Source organism: Danio rerio, chromosome 20 (genome assembly GCF_052040795.2).
Source record: "Danio rerio strain M-AB ecotype USA chromosome 20, GRCz13ab, whole genome shotgun sequence".
Classification (NCBI taxonomy): domain Eukaryota; kingdom Metazoa; phylum Chordata; class Actinopteri; order Cypriniformes; family Danionidae; genus Danio; species Danio rerio.
The window spans coordinates 50633466-50655724 of NC_141040.1; the positions used below are offsets into that span (position 1 = coordinate 50633466).

General features: G+C 36.8%; 3 protein-coding genes across 11 annotated transcripts in view; 2 read left to right on the forward strand and 1 right to left on the reverse strand.

The window, feature by feature from the left end:
• Positions 1 to 22259, forward strand: part of flvcr2b (FLVCR choline and putative heme transporter 2b) — a 343389-nt gene that overhangs the window by 143091 nt on the left and 178039 nt on the right. The gene's annotated exons all lie outside the window — the stretch shown is intronic.
• rmdn3 (regulator of microtubule dynamics 3) lies at positions 48 to 21282 on the reverse strand. The gene is given in 12 exon segments (NM_001083050.1): positions 48 to 193; positions 3444 to 3524; positions 5352 to 5405; positions 5506 to 5604; positions 6608 to 6685; positions 6787 to 6862; positions 6942 to 7002; positions 9640 to 9742; positions 11989 to 12310; positions 14394 to 14534; positions 17201 to 17372; positions 20897 to 21282. Coding segments are annotated over 12 exon segments (1431 nt in total). The 5' UTR covers positions 21054 to 21282; the 3' UTR covers positions 48 to 106.
• zc3h14 (zinc finger CCCH-type containing 14) overlaps positions 185 to 22259 on the forward strand; it is a 55430-nt gene continuing 33355 nt past the window's right edge. The window contains exons 1-5 of one of the 9 annotated variants that reach the window (XM_087297427.1): positions 185 to 405; positions 7721 to 7826; positions 11974 to 12175; positions 13800 to 13949; positions 14172 to 14204. Coding sequence is in view for 1 of the 9 variants with exons in the window: in XM_087297425.1 (XP_087153551.1) it covers positions 403 to 405 (3 nt within the window). In the remaining 8 variants the exon portion in view is untranslated. The remainder of the gene's footprint in view (positions 406 to 7720; positions 7827 to 11973; positions 12176 to 13799; positions 13950 to 14171; positions 14205 to 22259) is intronic. The other 8 variants (XM_087297430.1, XM_087297433.1, XM_087297432.1 and 5 more) reach the window with 8 other exon arrangements.

Below are 22259 nucleotides of genomic sequence, written 5' to 3' on the forward strand. Positions count from 1 at the left end.
TTTCAGTAAAGTACATCCGCAAACAACATTAAATAAATTAAATACGTCAAGTTAAATATTTGTATTTAATGCAAAGAGTAGATGGCGGTTTTCATTAGACTCCACCCTAATTACTTATACTGCTTGTAGATTGGTCAGTTGGGCTGTCAATCAAAGCCTTAAGCTCCGTCTGAAGAGCAGCGACGTCAGAGTCCTGAGGGAAGTTGAAAAAGGGGAAAAACTTCATTAACCTTTGGTTTAAAATATGTAACTAGTCAAAAGTTTTCATTGATCAGCACATTAAATACATATTGAGCTTTAAATCGTTTTCCTGAGGTAAATAACGTTATATCTTTACACGACGGTTTGTAAACTGATGTCTCAGCGGTTGCAGCACTGAACACATGAGACACGTTATGCTTTATGGTAAGTTTTGCAGCTATTTTTCTTTTTCAACATATAATTCAATGTCAATACATGTTTATTTCGTGATGTATGTTATTTCTCGCTATCTATTCAACGCTACAGTACTTGAAACCGCGTTTGTAATTAAGTCCAGGTGTTGCTTTTTCTTTTTTCCAAGAGCTATTATCGAATGAAGAGCAATGTTTCTTTCCTTTCCCATACCTAAAGCTAAAAAAGTAACGGTAAACATAATTTTTATGTATTAAAAGTATATATCTATATTTTAAATATTTAATTATATTTATTTACCCATCTTCAGGGTTTCTTAGACATAGATTTAATTTTGATCAACATTTGTACATTCATGTCAGGTTGACATAGAAACGACTGCACGTGTATTATTTGAATGTTTATGTAGTAGAACCTTCTGGTCTGATTCATTCAAGTGGTTAAAAATTTCTCCCAAGTTGTCGTCCCAGTTTTCTAAAAAATCACATTTTCTATGATTTATTAGGGAAATATGTTAATATTCAATTTTTATTGGACAGTATTTTAATTTTTAATTAATTTAATATTCATAAATCAGGGCCGGAGCCAGGATGTCATAACTGAGGGGGGCATTTTAATCTCATTGGGGAGCACCAGACCTGGTGACTGATTTTGGTCCCTCTTTTTTCTTTCATTTCGGCTATTTATTCACTTATTTATTATTACTGTAGTGCAGTAGGTCAGGGGTGTCCAAACTACGGCCCGCGGGCCCTCTGCGGCCCGCAATCAGTTTTGTAGCGGCCCGCGAGGCTTTTTATAAATATCAATAGCATCTGGCCCGCTATACAAAAATGAACGTAATTCAATAAATAACCACCGGGTGTCGCTATTACATGCATTTAATTAAGCAGCAGTTCTTGTTATGATCTATATCTATCTATCTATCTATCTATCTATCTATCTATCTATATACACAGTTGAAGTCTGAATTATTTGCCCCTCTTTGATTTATTTCTTCTTTTTTAAATATTTCCCAAATGATGTTTAACAGAGCAAGGACATTTTCACAGTATGTCTGATAATATTTTTTCTTCTGGAGAAAGACTTATTTGTTTTATTTCGGCTAGAATAAAAGCAGTTTTTAATTTTTTATGAACCATTTTAAGGTCAAAATTATTAGCCCCGTAAGTCTTCAGAACAAACCATTGTTGCCTAATTAACTTGCCTAATTACCTTAATTTGACTAGTTAACTTAACTAACCCAGTGAAGCATTTAAATGTCACTTTAAGCTGTATAGAAGTGTCTTGATAAATATCTAGTCAAATATTATTTACTATCGTCATGGCAAAGATAAAATAAATTAGTAATTAGAAATGAGTTACTAAAAGTAATATGTTTAGAAATGTGTGTGTGTGTGTGTGTGTGTGTGTGTATATATATATGTATATGCGTGTCTGTGTGATATATGTAAAATTTGGCCCACAACAACGTTTTTTTTTTGCATCTGGCCCTCGGCCCAAAAAGTTTGGACACCCCTGCAGTAGGTGATCTGCCACAATGCCAGCCTGTTAGCATGAATCTCTGAAACATGGTCCCTCCCCTGCCGTCCAAAGCCACACAAGCGCACGTAACCTAAAGGGTCATGACACCCCTCACTTTCGGTTCAGGTCTACCTCAGAATTTTTTCATAAGATGCATCATAATGGGCGTGGAGCTCCACGAGCAAAGGGCAGGAGTGGGCGTGGCCAGCAGAGCAGGGGAGAAGGAGGGGAGCGAACAACTGTTTTCAGTTAGCTCACAAAATGAGACACAAACCGTGAGGAGACGCATGATTTTATAGTTTACAAAGTAAAATGCAAAGAAATAAACAGTAATTTAATGCCCTGATACATTTGTCATTTGTAATTTCATAAACAGATAACCACAATTTATATCATTATAAAGATAATCGTGTTAATATAAACACAATAAATGAGGACTTTTCCCTCAATCCCCAGGTCTGAATGCAGACTCAGTGCAGCAGGAGTGTCTTGCCCTGTCTATTTTAACCATTAGCCCTGCTGGTAATCTGGAGGATTTAGGCAAATATAGCAGCATGGCAACGTGCCTAAATGTGAACGAAATCCTGATAAAAGACAACGTCCGCCATTCTCCAATTCTCATACTGCTCTCCCGACAAAATGCTTGCTGCACACACACAGCTTTGCTGTATCGGCTCTGACAGCATCACGGGGAAAAACATGCAACAAACCCGGTGAATCATGAAAACAAACACATACGAGCCTTCATGAACAGCTAAATACTGTGTGCCGTGGGTCTGTGTCTCATAGCTTGGCACTGGCAGGTCTTTCTTGCTGTCGGAAAGCAAGTGCAGTCAGGAATAATTAAGCAGCCGGCTCTTCTCATAGAATAAGAAAGCTCTGCTATGAATAATAATGAGAAACCGACGCATCATCTTTGCACTTACAGTTCTGTGCTCCATCGCCGATTTTAATCCGCCCCAAAAATCATTTTAAACCCGGAAGCTGAAATTACCTGACAAAAGCTCAAAATGATCCAGTTTTCCCCACAATTAAAGCTAACAGGGGCTCACATCGTCTAAACTGATGCTCAACACACACAAATCTGTTAAAATCTCAAAAAAAGTACTCAAGGATTTCGTGAACCTTTAAAACAAAACCACTGTTTTTAGTTTTCTAAAAGTAATTTTGGATATAATATAAATCTTTAAAGTGGCTCAAATCAAAATGTGGTAAAAGACGATTAAGTGTATTGAAAAGAGTGTAGAGTGTTTTTTTTCTTTTGGTTGTGTTTGTGTGTCTGTTCTACGTTAAACATTTATTTATTTGTATTATTATCTTATTGATTTGATTGTTTTTGTGCTCTGTTCTGTAAATGTAGATGAAAGTTAATAATCTGCTTTATTGTATTTGTGTTATAATTTTTTAAAAAGTCCAAGTGTTGCTGCGATGTACCACAAAACAGGTACAAGCAACACTTATTACCTGGTTGAATCCCCAATAAAAGTAATGATATGGGTAAAACTACTGAAAACTAAATTATACTTCACCTCATTTGCTCCTGCTGGTGTGTTAAGAGCTAGTTGGACCCAGTTTCTTGCTTCTGACAGGTTTCCGAGCTCTTTATGACACTGAAAACCAACAAGTATTAAATCAATCGTATTCTAACAGTAAACCTATTTTTAAAGAGCCATTCTCATGCAATCGTTAGATTCGTTCATTCAGTTCATCCAGTTATTGCACAGAGGACTTTTAAAGAAACACCTTTTTACTCAAAAATAAAAATTAAGTTAAAGGGATAGTTTACCTAAAATGAAAATTCTGTCATGATTTATTTACTCTTGACTTGTTATAAACCAGTTGAGAGAATGCTGGAAACCTGTAACCATTACCTGTAACTTATTTTAGAGTCTGCATCCTCCATGAGACAATCTAGGCTACAGGACAGATCTCCTCACCTAGCCCCCATAACAGCTGCCATGAATAAGCTGTAATAAAATTTGTAATGTCTTTTTCTCAAAGTAGTTTTAAAACATAAGCCATCTGAAGCTGGAAATATATTTCCTTTGATCCATACATGTACAGATAAAAGTGTAAACTGTTTATAAAATCACTTTTTAGTAAGACATGTCATACAATTTTTTTAGACCTCCAAGTAAAATAACCCCAATTCAAACATTTAATCTGGAGTTTTCTTTCAAAAACATCCTGCTGTTATCAGCGCGCAATGAATCTTGGGATGTTTGAGGCCGCAAAGGATCCACTGGTTGGATCCTTCATGACCAGGAAAATGAAGGACGCATTTTGAGGCTGCATTTGATGGAGCCTTCATATGGATATAATCCATATAATGGATGTCAATGGTTACAGGTTTCCAACATTTTTAAGAATAACTTCTTTTGTGCTCAGCAGAACCAAAAAAATCAATAGAGTCAATAGAGGGAATAGAATAGAGAGGCAAAAGTCAATAGAGGGAAAATTATGACAGATTTTTCATGAAATATCCTTTTAAGTTCTCAGGCCATCCAAGATGTGACTTCTTTCTTCAGCAGAACAATAAAGACCATTTTTTCGCATCTGGACCTGTCTCCTTAGTCCTTGGTGATTTCATATAATGCAGGTCAATGGTCACCCATTTTTAAAATTAAAAATAAACACATAAAATCAAGTCCAAATCAATCCAATTGGTTCCTGGTGATACACTGAGTTCTTATAAAGCCAAACGATCATTATGTGCAAGAAACTTAACATTTTTTACAATATTATAAACTTTAATCCAGAGCACTCGCACTAACACATTTGCAACACGAGAACTGTTTACCCAAGCTGTATTCACCTTATTCAGCGTGGACAAGTGGGCGAAGCCATTTTAATTATTTTGGCTTGAGACTTCCGGTCTCATTCACTTTCATTCATTTTATTTGTTAAAAACAGCTTGTTCGACTGCTTGATGTTGCAAACTGATATTTTCTTATTATATTATTCTACTTTGTCTGTAAAGTCATGCAAAACTTGTTTGTAGAGTAAGTAGTTTGACTGTTTTCTGATGTTTATTACTGTTTTCTGAATATTTATTATTAGTCATTTGTCCCATAGGCAGCTGAATTGGAAGTTCTGAAACAATCACAAAAACGAGCGCACTTCCACATTAAAGAATAAGACCGATATTAAAGCTATTAATATTGTAAACAATTTTCAATTTCCTACACTTCTGCCTAAAAAATGTGTTTGTTTCGCTTCACTAGGCATTAGTGTGTCATAAGGAGTCATGGCTACTGATTTGGACTTGCATATTATCTGTTTATTTTTAATGACGATAATAAATATGTTAAATATGCGTGAACTATCCCTTTCCTATCTAGTCATAGTCTTACATGACAGAATTATTGATTTTTCATTGTTCCTTCAAAATACATTTGTTTTATGATTGTGAAGAATGAATCTATTATAGACAATACCTTGGCGATATACAGCCGAACAGTTTTGGAGAAACCGGGATTTAACTCCTCTGCCTAGAAATCGGACAAAGCAGAAACATGCATTTTATGAATCCTCCTAAGCTTGAACTTAAAATAAATACTTATCCAAAAAAAACTCTGATCTCACTGATACCTTGAGGAAATTCTCTAAAGCTTCATTCAGTGAGGATGTTGGTGAAGTTTCATAAAACGTGGCAGCAGCTTTCTTCTCCAACCAACTCAAAGAGCTCACCTACAACACACACACAGACCTCAAGAGCGTTTAATACAGTCATCTAGAGCTAGAGGTAGTTTACATTTTAACACTTTTTTTAATGCGACTCATAACTGTTTAATTGCCTAATATAAGGTCTGTAATTAACAAAAGCTCAAGGTAATTTGTTTTATTCTACAGGGCGATATGAAAAATGAATTAACAGTTGAATAAACTGAATAAAATTAATTCCTCACTGGATTTAAACCAACACAATCCAATAGAACTTCAGTTAAAATGCTTTTACAAATACAACATGTCACCGCCTGAATGTTAAATGTATTAGTAATACCCCTTGTGAATTTTGTTTGGGACAATAAACACAATACAGTAAATTCATATATAAACTGTAAAAAAAGCTTGATTGTTTTTTTTTTTAACTTTAAAATATCAATTATATAATTACATGGCTATAATTAAGCTATTTTGCAACTATTTTGGGTATTTCAAAAAGCACTATACCAACAAACCTCTTTGGACTGGATCGAAATGTAGCTTTCAAAATTCATAAAGGTGATCAATTGTAATTAATACCATTATAAAATGACACCTATAATTATTTATAACTTACTGTATTCCATGGCTTTCTCGAATACTTGATTCTTATTGGTCCATTGCAACATAAAACATTTATATTATTCTGAGAAAACCACCCCTGAATCTAATAACATTCGTTTCTTATTTGGGTACCACCCAATCATGTTGACCATGAGTGAATATCTGAATAAAAATAATGTCTGAATAATAATACAAGTAGGTTAGTGTAGGCTGCATCCAACTGTTTTTCTTTCTGCAGGTTTTACATTAGAAGTGTTAGTAAATTATTACAGCTCAGTTCAATGTCTTATTGTTTTATTTTGTGACTAGTTACCCTTGTACTAATTGGGATAATGTACATTTAGCCAGTTGTTTTGTAGAATAAAGCCTGCTAGAAAAACCAAATGGAAGTACATTATCCTTGAATGAATACATTTGAACAGACCTCTAAACACCATCGGCCCAGCAGGTAAAAACAAATGGGATCGTCGTCACACAGAGCTAAAGCTCGATCCAAATGCTCCTGTCAGAATACATCCAGAAACAAACGCAGTCATTAAATGCACATCCGAAGACACTCAACTCTATCTTTAGTTTATTTTAAGCTCTGGCATAAAGGCTCACCTTGAGTATGTGACCGCTTTTCAGTTTTCCATGAATGCTGTCGTACTGTGAAGACTGGTGCGCAAGGATGGCAAACCTGAAAGAGAGAGCTGATGCATTACCAACAAAAGACATTAGACTAGGTGAAAAATGTGGGAATGTTTTTTTTTTCATACCATTTGTGACAATCTGCACTCAAGCCATTCCTCGTCAGCGCTGCTTCGGCTTCATAATTACCTTGTGAGTCAAAGGGTCAAAGGTCAGTGTATACTGCAAAACATACCTGTAAATTAGCAGTTTTCAATATTTTCCAAAAAATATTGGAAGTTTTCAAAGTTGGAAAAAGTGAGTTTTATTAGTATGTGTAATAGTTTAAATTTGGGGGGTTTTGGTTGATGTTGTTTATTATGGTAAAAAAAAAACCTGCTAGTAAATTTTGGGTTGTTTTACAGACTTATTTTTTATACAGAGGTGTCTTAAAAGCATTGAAAAAGTCTTAAATTTGATCATCTAAAATTAAGGCCCTAATAGCCTTGAATTTAGTATACAAAGTCTTGAATTTCGTTGCAAAGGTCTTATTTTATTTGTTTATTTTTGCATTTCCTAGGATTAAAGTTTATACCATAACAAAATAACCTGTTACTAATGAAGGCTAATTAAAAAATTCATGCAGCGTAACATTGAGTGCATTTCGCACTCCTCGTCATAGCAGAAAGTGCGACTAGGCGAGCGCGAGTATTTACAGCGCTCCAACTACTTAAAAAAACGCAGAAACTGTGCTCAATTTCACTGCGAGTGATTTATGGAAAGTCTTTCACTGACACTTGCAGCAAAAACTCCTATTTCACTGTGATTGAGAGAATGAAAGTAAACTCTCTCTCTCTCTCTCTCTCTCTCACACTGTGGCCCATTTGACCTGCTGGCATGACTTTTCCTCTCCTCTCGGCTGTTACAGCGATACTTCTGGATAGAGGTCTCCATTCCAGCGGGACCCAAATTTCTTGCGGCACGGGAATACATTTCCGAATAAAGTGCGGGAGCGGTCGGTAAATTGGTCCTGAGTGAGCAAACGCGCACCCATATATGTGTGTGTGTGTGTGTGTGTGTGTGTGTGTGTGTGTTTATGTGTGTGTTTATGTGTGTGTTTATGTGTGTGAAAAAGAGAGTAGTCACTTGTACATAATTATTTTCTAGGGTTCAAAATTTATACAGATTATACATTTTTCCCTCATACTTCTGTCGGAATGGGTACGAAGTTGGCATAAAATTTTGTTTGAAATAGTATTAAAAATAAAGCCTTGAATTTCATTTGGTGGATCCCGGGGGTACCCTGTACTTTGTCAGTACACTGCAAAATGTTTGCTATGTATTTGCAGTAGGGATGCACCAATTTATTTATTTTTTAAAAATAATTCTCTGAAAATCTATTTTTCAGTTTTTGACTGAAAATGAAAAATAGCTGAAAATATGAGCCAGAAAAAAGGCTCTAATGCACTGCACTGCCAGCATTGTTCAGCATGCTGGTTTCGCTTCAGCTGAAGTCACTGCTGTAAAGAGGCTTTCACACTGGACACAGAAAGCACTGCAAACCCATTTATTTCAATGGCTTGTGCTGCACAATAGACTGATTTCACGCGGCCGCCATTTTAAACTGCTAAATCGAGGCTGTGGTGGGAAGAAACCCATCAGTATCGCCTGAATCACAGAGGAATGTTGTGTACCTGGCTGTTTATCTTATCAGCGAAGAGAAAGTGACACAAATTTATAATTTCACCGCTCTCAAGGTGACCCGAAGGTCCGTTCTGAATGAATAGTGAAAATAAAAAGGGATATTGGACCTCATTTTCAGCTAAGTTAAGGGAAATGGCACTAGTTAGCTAACGTTTTCTGTCCCAAACACACGATTTCGATGCCATTTATCAAGCTTAAGTTAATGAACTGATTCTTTCACTATATTAGACTTAGTCACGATACTAAATTTCGATACTGAAATGTAAAAACAATGTTCATTTTCAGTTAACATTTAAGCACTGTTGATGGGGTTCTTAAACCGCGCTGATTTACCATGCTTGTAATTGTTTAAATTAAACTTATTGAATGATATTACAGTGAAGTTTACACCATTTCTGCATTTTGAAATCTCTGCAACAGCTGGATGTTTGTAGTGCACAGCATGTTGCTGCAATGTTTACAGTGCTGATCCTATACATCCGGGTTTCTTCCCACCGCAGCCACGCTTTTGTGTTTTAAAATGGCTGCCGCGTAAAATAAGCATATTGTGGTTTGTTGCTATGCTGAGCAAAGTGTAAGAGCAGCAGAGTGCACCATTAATTAGCTTGCTCGAACGCCACAGTCAAAGTTCAAAATATTTCATTTCAAAAATATCTCATTTCATCTAAGTTAAAATATCTCTAAAGTTATCAATGCATATCCACTTAAAGCAAACAACTCTGCGCAAATAACTTCATGATGCTTGCAATAGCGATACTGTGCTGTCATGGCAATGCAAGTAAAATAATGCCTCTTGACTCAATTACTATCAATAAATGTTTGTCACTAGTTAAATGCGGCTATTTTCTTGGCTTGTGTTATTTTTAAATCAATGCAACTGTAGTTAAGGAGTCAAATTTTTAAAAGATATACAAAATTACATTATGGAATTTAATAAAACAAAAAATAAATAATGCAATAATAAAAAGTAGTTTTGATTTAGATATTGAGCCAACAGCATCCAAAACTTCGTTTCGGCCTAAAACTTTAATTTCAGTGCATCCCTAATTTGCAGTTTTTCATATAATGTATGATGTTAGAATCGTTGTACACTTCGTAGGGCACTAGTGTGGGTTGTAATGTATTATTGTAATGTTTCCTCACCTTGCTCTGCGTAGTTCTTCTTTTCTTCTCTGTTTTCAGTTGTCTCACACATGTCGCTGTAGGCGCGAGCCAGTCGCCACATAAACTCTGCATTATCAGCATACTGATCACACAAACACACACACACACACATTATTTTTAATGCTATACGTTTTAAACCTTCTTTGTCTGAACTGTAAACTATTTTGTTTGAAAAGTGTAACTGCAACTACACGTGTTAGCACTGTCGCCTCACAGCAAGAAGGTCGCTGGTTCGAGTCCCAGCTGGGCCAGTTGGCATTTCTGTATGAAGTTTGAATGTTCTCCTCGTGTTGGCATGGGTTTCCACTGGGTGCTCCGGTTTCCCCAACAAGTCTAAACACATGCGCTATAGGTGAACTGAATAAACTAAATTGGCCGTAGTGTATGAGTGTGTGTGTGTATAAATTTAAGTGTATGGGTTGCAGCTGAAAAGGCATCCGCTGCGTAAGACATAGGTGGTGACCCCTGATAAATAAGGGACTAAGCCAAAGAAATATGAATGAATGAAATGTAACGGCTATATTTTCCATATTTAATGTAAACGACAAAAAGATTGCTTTGAGTTATCAAGAACAATTTGATCAATTACAATAGTACATTTTAATGTTCAATTTAGATTTAAATACTAGAAAAACTAAAATTTTACTAAAAGTTTTACTTTTATGATTTAAATAATATAAATTATACACAACAGTTCAAAACTAGATTTTTCAAAAGTTAAAAATAGTAGATAAAGTTAGTAAATAAAAAACAGTAAAAAGTAGATTTGTAAAATGTGTTAATTTAAGAGAATATATATTTTAATACCTTTTTAAAACGGTGACCCAATTTATTTTTGTAATGTCAAGCTGAATTTTTGATGTTATTACTTTCGTTTTAGCTTCATGTATTCAAGAAACATTTCTTATTAAAAATCATGTTTTTGCTAAATATTTTAAGTAAATAATTATTTTCAGAACAGTTTGCTGTATAGAAATTTCAAATGAACCTCATTTATTTGAAATGGCACTATTAATGTAACTTCAAATACTTTTTACTGTAACTTATTAAAATCTTTGATGAAATGTATATTTTCTATTATAGTTTTTTTCTGTATATTTTATTAATAGTATGTTTATAGTAGCTATAATATTTATAGGATATGTCAAGTCAAATGGTTATCTGTTGAGTAGCTCTAGAATTGTTTTTATTGTCTTATTCTGTATTGCTGTAAATTTACATTTATGTTTAAGTAGTATGTATGTAGCACCATGTTTTGTCAGACATGACATTTCATTCTACTATATGTAATAAAAATTAAAGTAGCAGAATGATTAAAAAAAGCTTTACTTGAAATAAAGTGTGAATTTCTTATAAAAAGAACACACTGGCCCTGAACTTTTTAATACATTTTGTCCAAATTAATTTGTGACTACAATCGAACAAAGACTTTTCTGTGAATATTGTCTAAAATAAATATATGCAATTATTTTGAAACACAAATGGTTCATTTTATCAGGGTTCATACACATTTTTACCATTAAAATTCCAGTACTTTTACAAAACTTCCTTGTAGATATTCATGGCCTAATGTTTAATGTAATGTCTATGTACAAGTGTAAATAAGAAAAACTGAACGTTCAAATTTATTACAGCATATCAAAAAAAAAAAATTTGACAATCTATGTAGTTTATATTTATTTTTATATCTATTAAATAGTTTTTAGGAAGTATCTTTTGTAGAAAATTGTAGAAATGTTGGCTTGTGTTTTCGCAAGACTTAAAAGCAGAGTATAAATTAGCCTTTAGCACCTACACTATCGTCCCTCTGTAGTTAGAGATTGTTTCTGGACACAACACTCAAAATGTTTTACAGTCAAAGCGAGCGAAGCAGAGACAAAGCTCAAAGTGTGAGTAGCTTTTTTTTAACTCCACACAGAGAACATACAAAAAGGGACAGACAGCACAATTGTATTAAAAATGTACCCAATAATATCCATATACTCTCATTCACACACATACACTATGGACAATTTAGCTTACCCAATTCACCTATAGCGCATGTCTTTGGACACCGGAGCACCCGGAGGAAACCCACATGAACACAGAGAGAACATGCAAACTCCACACAGAGATGCCAACTGACCCAGTCAAGGCTCGAACCAGTGACCTTCTTGCTGTAAGTCAACAGCGCTACCCACTGTGCCACCGCAGCGCCCCCCAATAATATAATCTCAAATATTTTCAAGTACACAGATAATTGTTAAACAAATTTCTATGACTTTTTCAAAACATTTTGGGTTTATTCATATTTCCAAATCTTTTCCTCTATAGATATCAGTCACTCACCAGCGGCCTGTTCTCCATCAGCAGCTGGAAGCCTTCCGTTTTCTTTTCAGCGTCCCCTGCATGCAGTAGATCACACTGAGCGAGCAGGAGGACGAGTTCAGGAATGGGAATGTCCGTTAAAGATTCCACCATCAGCGCTGAATCTTCATCCTCCTCTTCCTCAGCCTGTGAATCTTCCTGCCGCAGGGTAAGCACAGTGGCGCAGCTCTGCTCTTCATCCTCCTCTGAGTCTCTGTCCTCATCCTCTCCATCTTTATCCGTCTCGCGATCTGTCTCTCTGTCAGTGTAGTCGGACTCAGCGTTGGAGTAGGCCGTGGAGTATCTGGATAAGAAAAAGAGTTAACTGTGGACCCTTTTCACATTTCCGGGTTTCTCAGTAGTGGATGTCATCATAGTTAGATAAACTTCGAGCACAGAGAATGGGAGAGTACAACAAATATTTTTTGTACAGTACTATTTGCTGAAATAATAAAAGAAAAACTCCATGATGGTGTTATCAAGACTTTTAGAAAAAGGGGAAAAAAATGTATGAGACTGATAATGGCAGCCAGAAGAGAGAACAAGTCAAATTTACTGTCCTGCCCCCATAAACGCTGCATTAGAAACACCTCGCATAAGTGGTAATTTGATGCAAAGACTGTATAATACATAGATAAATACATATAAATGAGCAAATGTGTCAAATTATTAAGAACTTTTTTGGATTTAAGATTATGGTGACAGTCATAACAGTCTTGTGAAAAGGGGGAAAACCCCAAAGGCAAGAGATTTAGAGCATTGCAACAAATATCTTAAATGAATTAGCTCACCCAAAAATGGCAATTCTGTCATTAATTATTCGCCCTCATGTCGTTCCAATCCCTTCAGACCTTTGTTCATGTTCTTAACACAAATTAAGTATTATGGAATACTTCCATACTCTTTAGTACACTGAAAACTGTATATGAGCCAAGTAGTATGTCCAAATTCATAGGTCATAGAATTCGACAATCAGTATGCGAGAAGTACCTGGATGACTTACTACTTTTGGCGAGATTCTGAAGTGCGCATCCCATGCATGCTCTGCTATCCCATGATGCCCCGCGAGAGAATTCATAAATGGGAGTGAAGCGACGCAACTGACGTGGGTAGGTCACGTGACCATGACAAAATGGTGAATGCAGTACGTCGAATTCCTTCATACTTCTAACAGTCATACTGTATAGAATGCACTTTTTTAACAGCAGAGTAGTATGTTTACGTTCAAACGCAGTCCCTAATGAGTAGTAGGCAGTTTCAGACGCAGACATAGTATAAAAAAAAACAGAATGCAAAAAGTACATGGATGACCTACTACTTCCAGCAAGACTCTGAAGTGTGCATCTAATGAACGCTACATTATCCTATAGTGCCATGCAAGAGAATTCATGAATGGGATTAAAGCAAAGCAACTAACGCAAGTAGGTAACGTGATGATGACTAATGACAGATGTAGTGTGTCCAAGTTCCCTTCATACTACTCGCATTAATACTATATAGAACATAGTTTTCTAACGGTCGTGAAGTAAATTCAAATTCAAATGTAGAACTTATAACTTATCATGTGTAGTAGACTATTTCGGACACATCCCAAGATATTTTTAATGAAATGCGAGAGCTCCCTCATCCTCCAAAAACAGTAATGGTTCCAAATCTTTTAAAGTACAGAAAAAGAACCAAAAATATTGTCGAAACATTCCAAATGACTTTAGTGGTTCAAGTGGAATCATGTAAAGCTCCAAGAACACTTTTGTGCACTAAAAAAATTACTTTGTGTGTTCTCTACCGGTCAGGTCAAGGTGTGATTTAACTACAGGGAGCAAAAAACATTGAATCAGCAACGTAACACACAAGCGTCATATTGCCCACTTGCCCTGAACCCGGTGCAGAAGATCAGCCAAAATGCTTTCAATGATGTGCATTTGACAGCCTGAGTCAGTGATGTGAGTTTAGAATTTAATCATTTGAAATATTTTGTTCCAAAACACATTGAGCTGCTTCATAAGACATGCGGTAACACCCTGGCCGCGTATGGGTTAGTTTGATGATATATGCACTTTTAGAAGCTTTAAAAAAAGGGACACTACCTAACACCATTTCACAGTATGAAAGAGCCAGAATGTTTTATTATAACGTATAATAAAACGTATTATTTTGTCTGACAGAGGAAAGTCATATCCACAAAGGATGCCTGAAGGGTAAGTAATTTTAATTTTTGACTAAACTATTCTTTTAAGGGAACACTTGGATAATTAAGGGTGAATAATGACATCTTGCCACCCCTGGTTTCATGAAGGGTACTCTTAAATTAACTAAAAGATTTCATGTAACTGGTTGCTGAATCTAAAATCCATGTAAATCAAGCTCATGAAAGCTCTGTGACATACCCGACCTCGCTGTCATCATAAGCACTTGCAATCCCAGCACTGGCGGTGAAATAAATAGAGCTGGAGCTCATGGATTCAGTGCGCTCCCTCGGCATGTGTGAACGCCGCCGTCGCGATCTCTGACTCTCCTCGACAGTCTTTCTGATAAGACAGAACATTTTAATAAGACTTGTATTATTCAGAAGAAACAAGTGAGGGAATTAATGAAATATGTGTGGCAAAGCCAGAGGAGATTTAACTATGACAAGTGAGGTTACATGTCAAAGTCTAGTGAGGCATGAGAGAGACTTGGATGAAAAAAGAGAGAACAAAATGAGACAAGACTTAGATGAGACAAAAGATTAAAGTTAAAATAAGACATGAGAGAAATGCACATAAGGCAAGAGGACATCAGAGAGATTAAAATGAGTTCTAATGATAAAAGAGACTCAAATGAGATGAAGGGTCAAATGAGAATTGAGGGAGACTCAGAAAAGACACATGAAAATCAGATGAGAGAAGTGAGACTTTGAGACGAGAATAAGCTGAGACAATAGGAAGATTCAGATGAGACACTGGAGACTCAAATGAGACAATGAAAATAAGTTGAGACAGGCGAGACTTAAATGAGTCAAGAGTAAGATGAGACAGAAGAAAGATTTAGATGAAACAATGGAGACTCAAATGAGACGAGATTAGACGAAGTCCAATGAGACAAGATGGAGACTGAAAGAGAGGTGTAAAAGTCTGAATAAACAATAGAGAGAGTCGGAAAAAGAAAGTCAGATGAGGCTCAGTCAGGAGAGACTTAAACAAGATGGGGGAAGGAGGCTTGATGAGACGAGAAATTCAGATATTTAAAATTCAGAGGAAGAATATAAGAAAAGAGACTCAAATGAGACGAGAGTACGATAAGATGAAGTCTAATGAGACATACTGGAGACTCAGATGAGATGAATGTCAGCAGAAACAACAGAGAGAATAGAAAGAAAGAAAATCAGATGATGAGAAAGTAAAAAAATAAGACTCTGATAATACGAGAGGCACAAATTAGATGAAAAGGGGGTTTGATGAAATGTGAGACATGCAGATGTTTTAAATTCAGAGGTAAAATATGAGAAGAGAGAGAGTTAACTCAAACTAGATAAGGGGTCAAAAAAAGACTCAAATGAGATGAAGGGTCAAAAGAGAAATGACGGAGACTCAGAAAAGACACATGAAAATCAAGCGAGACAAATGAGACGAGAATAAGATGAGACAATAGGAGGATTCAGATGAGACACTGGAGACTCAAATGAAACTATGAAAATATGTTGAGACAGGCGAGACTTAAATGATATAAGAATAAGATGAGACATGAGGAAGATTTAGATGAGACATTGGAGACTCAAATGAGACGAGATTAGATGGAGACTGAAAGAGAGGTGTGAAGTGAAAGTCTGAGAAAACAATAGAGGGAGTCGGAAAAGAAAGTCAGATGAGGCTCAGTCAGGAGAGACTTAAACAAGATGGGGGAAGGAGGCTTGATGAGACGAGAAATTCAGATATTTAAAATTCAGAGAAAGAATTTTTATATATCGTCTCATCTGAAAGACTCAAATGAGACGAGTGTACGATTAGATGAAGTCTAATGAGACATACTGGAGACTTAGATGAGATGAATGAAAGTCAGAAGAAACGAGAGAATAGAAGGAGAGAAAACTACTTAGACAAAAATAAGACAAAAGAGGTAAATGAGATGAAAAGGGGCTTTGATGAAATGTGAGACATGCAGATGTTTTAAATTCAGAGGTAAAATATGAGAAGAGAGAATGGAGACTCAAATAAGATGACAGAGTTAGGGGAGACATGAGAGAGACTCAAATGAGAAGTTATAGCGAAAAGAACCACAAGAGAGAATACAAGGATAACAGAAAGTCAGATAAGACAATGAATACTCAAATGAGACATGTGACATGTACAAGTCAAACAAAGCAAGAAAGAGATAAGTGTGGTTAGAGAGAAAGTCAGGTAAGAAAAGAGACAAAAGAGTCAAGTAAGACAAGAGGGAGACTAAGATGAGACAAGCATTAATAGAGTGAATCTGAGGAGAGGAGAGAAATAGATGAGACATACAAGGCAAGATGAGTCAAGTAAATTAAATAAAAGAAAGTCTGATGAAAAGTGAGGGAGACTTGGATGAGACTATTGAATGCCAAAAAACCTGAAAAACAGTAATAGAGACAACGAAGACATGCATGAGAATAATGAGAAAGGAGAGAAACTCCGGAGACAAGTGAATGTCAAAAGGACAGACTAAGAAGAGAGAAAAGATGAAGTCATATAAGACTGGGGACTGAAATGAGACAAAAGTTAAGTAAATGAGACATGACGGAGACTGAGATGAGACAACGATGAACAGAGTGAATCTGAGGACAGAAGAGAATGTTAGATGACACATTGGAGGCAAAAATGAGTCAAAAGGATCGAACAAAACAGAAGAAGAAAATCTTAGAAGACAGGCAAATGTCAAAAGAGAATATAAGGAGAAATAAGGAAGTCAGTTGAGACATGGGGAGAGACTCAAATGAGACTAGAGCCGGATGAGATAAAAGGGACACTCAATGGAGACAATTCAAAGAAAAAACAGTAGAGAACTGAGGTGAAAAATTTGGATGAGACATTTGAGATTCAAATGAGAAAAAAAAGAGATAAGATGGGAGGGACTCGAATAACACAAATAAGCAAATGAGAAAGCATCGTCGAGGGAAAGTTGTATGAGCCATGAACGAGACTCAAATGAGACATGTCATAACAGAGTCAGATGAGAAGAAACCATGTTCACCCACTTGACGTCTTCAGCGATGGTGGTGGTGATGTCCTTCAGACCCTCACGTAGCTCTGCGATCTCATTCCTCAGACTGGACACGCTCTTCATCACCTCATCCAGAGTCTTCCTCAGCTCCTGCTGCTGATCAGGAGACAAACCTTGGACCGCTGCAGTAAGAGCCGAGGAATCCACTGAAATCACACACAAGCTCATCATCAGAGTCATATACACATGTCCAGTGCACCAAGTCATAGTTAAAGGTGCTGTGAATTTTTTTTTTTTTTTTTAGATGTTAGCATCAATATGTTAGTCTTACAGATATTAGATACCCCTGGGTTATTAACAGAGTTGGGTGTAACGTGTTTCACAGTATTCCAATTACATTTTTGGGGAACGCAGTAATGCAACGAATTACATTTTAAATGTGTGTAATTTGATTACAGTTACTGAAGTTAATGTAAAGTGTTACTTACTTTACTAATATAGTTTTTAGAAGAATAAAATGCTTCTTTTAAATCACGTTTTCCGCTGCATCATCAGTTAATAAGCATGCGGTTTTAAATTGCTAGAGAGTGAGCTGAAATGATTGATAACAAGAGTACTTGCTTCTTTAAGTGGAAATACAGACATTGATTTTATTGAGCATAAAAACTAAAATATTACTGTGAAATGCAGTCTCTGTCCAGTCTCTAAAGAACTTTCTACCGCTTTTAACTAAAGACTAGAATACATGAGACATGTCACTCATATCTTTTTGAATAGGGAAAAGTGTAACTGTCAATCAGGTGAATAAAACCCCGCCTACTAGTACAGGAGCCAATCAACGAACGCTATATGGTTAAAGCCCGCCTTCTAGTATAGGAGCCAATCATCGATCGTTATAGACTGACGATACTCTGGGGTAGGGGCTTGGAAGTTTCAGCAGATTTTGAGTGATTCAGATGTTTAGAAATGAAACTAAAGGGGCAGCTTTTATTGGTGTTTCTTAATATGAAATTCAATCGTAAGCTTATCAAACAATTTTGGAGAATTTGATGTTTCCCCATTTGACAGAATGCCCGAGAGGCGTTTCAAAGATGGCCGGCGAGTGAAATGACTTGCCTTAAAGGGACTTTGTTTTAACTCAATCAGCCAAAGACAATACTCGTCACCAAGGAGGACACCGGCGCCTAAAAACCACATCGGTCCAACTCAGCCTAAACAGGCTATATTGAATTTTTGTGCAGGATCTGAAGTGAAGATATCTTCTAAATGTTCACATATCGCATCTTTTGCGCGCTCACATTATCCAGGCACGCCAGTTGAAAACCGCAAGTCAAGTGACAAGAACTGAGCAATCAGCTTCATTCTTTGCATGGAATATACACATTTTGTTAGACTAATTACCTCAGACATACACAGAACACCCAAACACTCCAGTGCTACTGTATTTCCTGCTATGGATGTCAATGGGTACAGGTATCCAGTTTTCTTCTAAATGTCTTCTATTGTGTAAAAAAAGAAAAAAGAAAAAAAAAAGACAAACCGGTTTAGAACAAGTGGATGATGAGAGTGCTTATGATTGCTTGCAGCTTGCTCTGCATTATTCAATTTATGATTCACCAATCAGATGATTCCTAAGCTGCTAAAAATACCCTAAGTTCCATCTGACAGCCATCTTAGTTTTGAAGAATCCACCCTTCCACCCCTACTCCTCCTCTTTTACTAGATGCATGGCACGGCGACCCAGTGCTTAGCAATGTTGACTCACAGCAAGAACGTCACTGGATCTAGTCCTTAACAAGGCCAGCCGACATTTCTGTGCGGAGTTAACACGTTCTCCCCGTGCTTGCGTGGGTTTTTCCCGGGTTCCGCGGTTTCCTCCCACCATCCAAAAACATGCAACTTAAGTTAATTGACTAATCCAAATTAGCACCATAGGCATGCTAGTAAGTAGTAATCTCCTAAGAGTACTCACTATCTGTTCATTAGCTACTACAGCAGGGGAGTTCTCGAGTTTAAACTCCCCTCTCGCCTTGCAAAAGGGAGGGAGCCCCGGGCTTGAGTATCTTATGAGCTCAGGGCTCAGCATGCCAAACAAGCTTTACAATCGATCATCAGCCAAGTGTGAACTCTTGAAAAGTTTTTTGAATATGTCAATCTGCTGTGATCAACCCACTGTTGTTTTTCAGTCAATATTAAATTACTGAAAGAGCTGCAGTTTGTTTTGTATTAATATTTTATATGTTTTAAAAGTAACTTCAAAGTAAAGTAATTAGTAATCTGAATACTTTTTACATGAAGTAATTAGTAATGTAATCAGATTACAATTTTCCAGTAGTAGTCAGTAATTTGTAATCTAATACTTTTTACAATTCACTAACCCAACAACGGATATTAATAATTTCAGGCTTGACTGTATTAGTCTTGTTTTTGAATCTGCCACTATGCTCCAAATCTCATTTGAAATTAAAGCGACAGTCGCCAAAATGGCAGGATTAGACTCAAAGCCTAAAAGGGGCAGTTTAAAAAAGTTAGTGTGGTGTTTTGAGCTTAAAGTCATAAACACTCTAGAGCACAGGTGTCAAACTCAGTTCCAAAAGGGCCGCAGCTCTGCACAGTTTAGTTCCAACCCTAATTAAACACACCTGATCAAACTAATTGAGTCCTTCAGGCTTGTTTGAAACCTACAGGTAAGTGTGTTGGAGCAGGGTTGGAACTAAACTGTGCAGGGCTTCGGCCCTCCAGGAATTGAGTTTGACACCCCTGCTCTAGAGCGGCAGTTCCCAACAGGGGGGTCATGTCATATTTTAAACAAATTTTAGCAGTGGACAATTAGGAGAACGATTGTGTTGCTGTAGTTCATTTTATCCCCTGCAAAAAATTTGTAATTCATCCTCTACAAAAAAGACAGAATCTCACTGATTCGCCTTTAGTAGCTATACTGGAACCCGATGAGGAAGCTCCAAACATTTCGAGTCGCAGCGCTAGAAATACTAGAAACTTGAAATGCAGGAAATACCAAGATAGTTACCTGAACTGTGGTTTTACTCTATTTCCTCGAAGCAAAGAGTCCATGACCCAGCCACAGTGCATTATCTGCGACAAGGTCTTGCTAACGAATGCATGAGGCTGTCCAAATTAATAAGACATTTGCAGACGACTCATCCTCAAAATTAGGCTAATATTTGTGCATAAACATATCTATATATAAGAATAAACATATAATTTGTTAGGATTTTTTTGTCATATCTACTGCAAACTTCTATGAGTGATAATAATAAATGTGGAGGGAGGCCTTAAAATACTTTCCAGGGGGGAAATGGGTCTCAAAGGGTTGGGAAGCACTGCTCTAACGTTAGACACATCAGAGACTTGTTTTACATATTGTAAAAAGAGCATAACAGGTCCCCTTTAAATAGTGTTGTTTTGAAGTCATACTTGCAATTTCAGATCGAATATTCAAAGTAGCGTAGTAAACAGTATAGTTACTGTCAGAAGTTGACAAAAGTTCAATAATAAACGAAAAACCGAATGTAAAACCAACTTTATCTCAATAACATTGGCAGCTAAATGATGGTAAATGTAAATAACGCAACAAAGATGTGACATTGCATCCACCTAAGGGAACTAGTAGCTGAAGTTAGAGTCCCTTTAAAGAGTATCCCACTCAAAACAAGCAGCATATGAGGATGAGAATAAATATTGTAACGTTACGTTATTTATGTCGCAATACCTGCGTCATTGTGTAAAGCAGATCTGGTGTTGTGCAGCAGCAGGCGACGATTTCTCCTCCTGAAAGCCTCTTTGATGATCAATAAAGCGATCAGACCGGTGCTGATAGTCACACCGACGCCGAGACCGATCGTTGCGTTTCTGCCCAGCCAGCTCATCGTTTACAACCCGTGAAGTAGAAATAAACTGCCCTTAAAATCCTCCTGAATCCCTCGATATCCGTTCATCAGCGTTACTCTCGCGCGATTCTAACTCGTTGATCTCTTGCTGTCATCATTTACAGATATAAACATCGCTCTGTCTCATCTTTTCACTGCCGATCGTTTAATAAACGACTAAATATCAGAAGAGCATCACACTCACGCAGTTTGACAGTTGATGTCATGCGTGTTCTGTGTGTGAAAGAGCGTGTGTGTTTATGTGGCTACATTGGCGCACCCTGGTGGACGGGAGGAGCGACAAAAGTTGTTTTTATTATTATATTTTAGTATATTTATTTATGAATGAACATACCTCACATATAAAATACAAAATAAAAAATAGTAAGAAACATCGTAATACTGTTCCGAAGTTCAAATGGCTGCAAAAAAGGAAGTTTTTTTTTTTTATTAATTTATCAATACAAAGTAGGGGTGGTGGCTCAATGGTTAGCACTGTCGCCTCACAGCAAGAAGGTCACTGGTTCGAGCCCCAGCTGGGACAGTTGGCATTTCTGTGTGGAGTTTGCATGTTTTCCCTGTGTTGGTGTGGGTTTCCTCTGTAGTGTATTAATGCGCATGAGTGTGTATGGGTGTTTCCCAGTACTGGGTTGCAGCTGAAAGGGCATCCGCTGTGTAAAACATATGCTGGAATAGTTGGTGGTTCATTCCACAGTGCCGACCCCTCATGAATAATGGGACTAAGCTGAAAAGAAAATTAATGAATGAAAGTATGGGCGACATGGTGGCTCAGTGGTTAGCACTGTCACCTCACAGCAAAAAGGTCACTGGTTCGAGCCGCGGCTGGGACAGTTGGCATTTCTGTGTGGAGTTTGCATGTTCTCCTTGTTTTGGTGTGGTTTCCTCCATAATGTATGTGTGCGAATGTGTGTTTCCCAGAACTGAGTTGCTGCTGAGAGGGAAAACGCTGTGTTAAACATTTGCTGGAATAGTTGGCGGTTCATTCCACAGTGGCAAACTCTGATGAATAAGGGAATAAGGCGAAGGAAAATTAATGATACAAAGTATAAAAACTAAATGCAAGGTGCTCGCTCTTCAATAAAGTCTTTTCGAAGATTACGCCACATACATTCTGAACCAAATATTCAGCAAAACTGGTTTTGAACAAGAAAAATAGCAAAATAAGACATAAATAGAAATAAATAA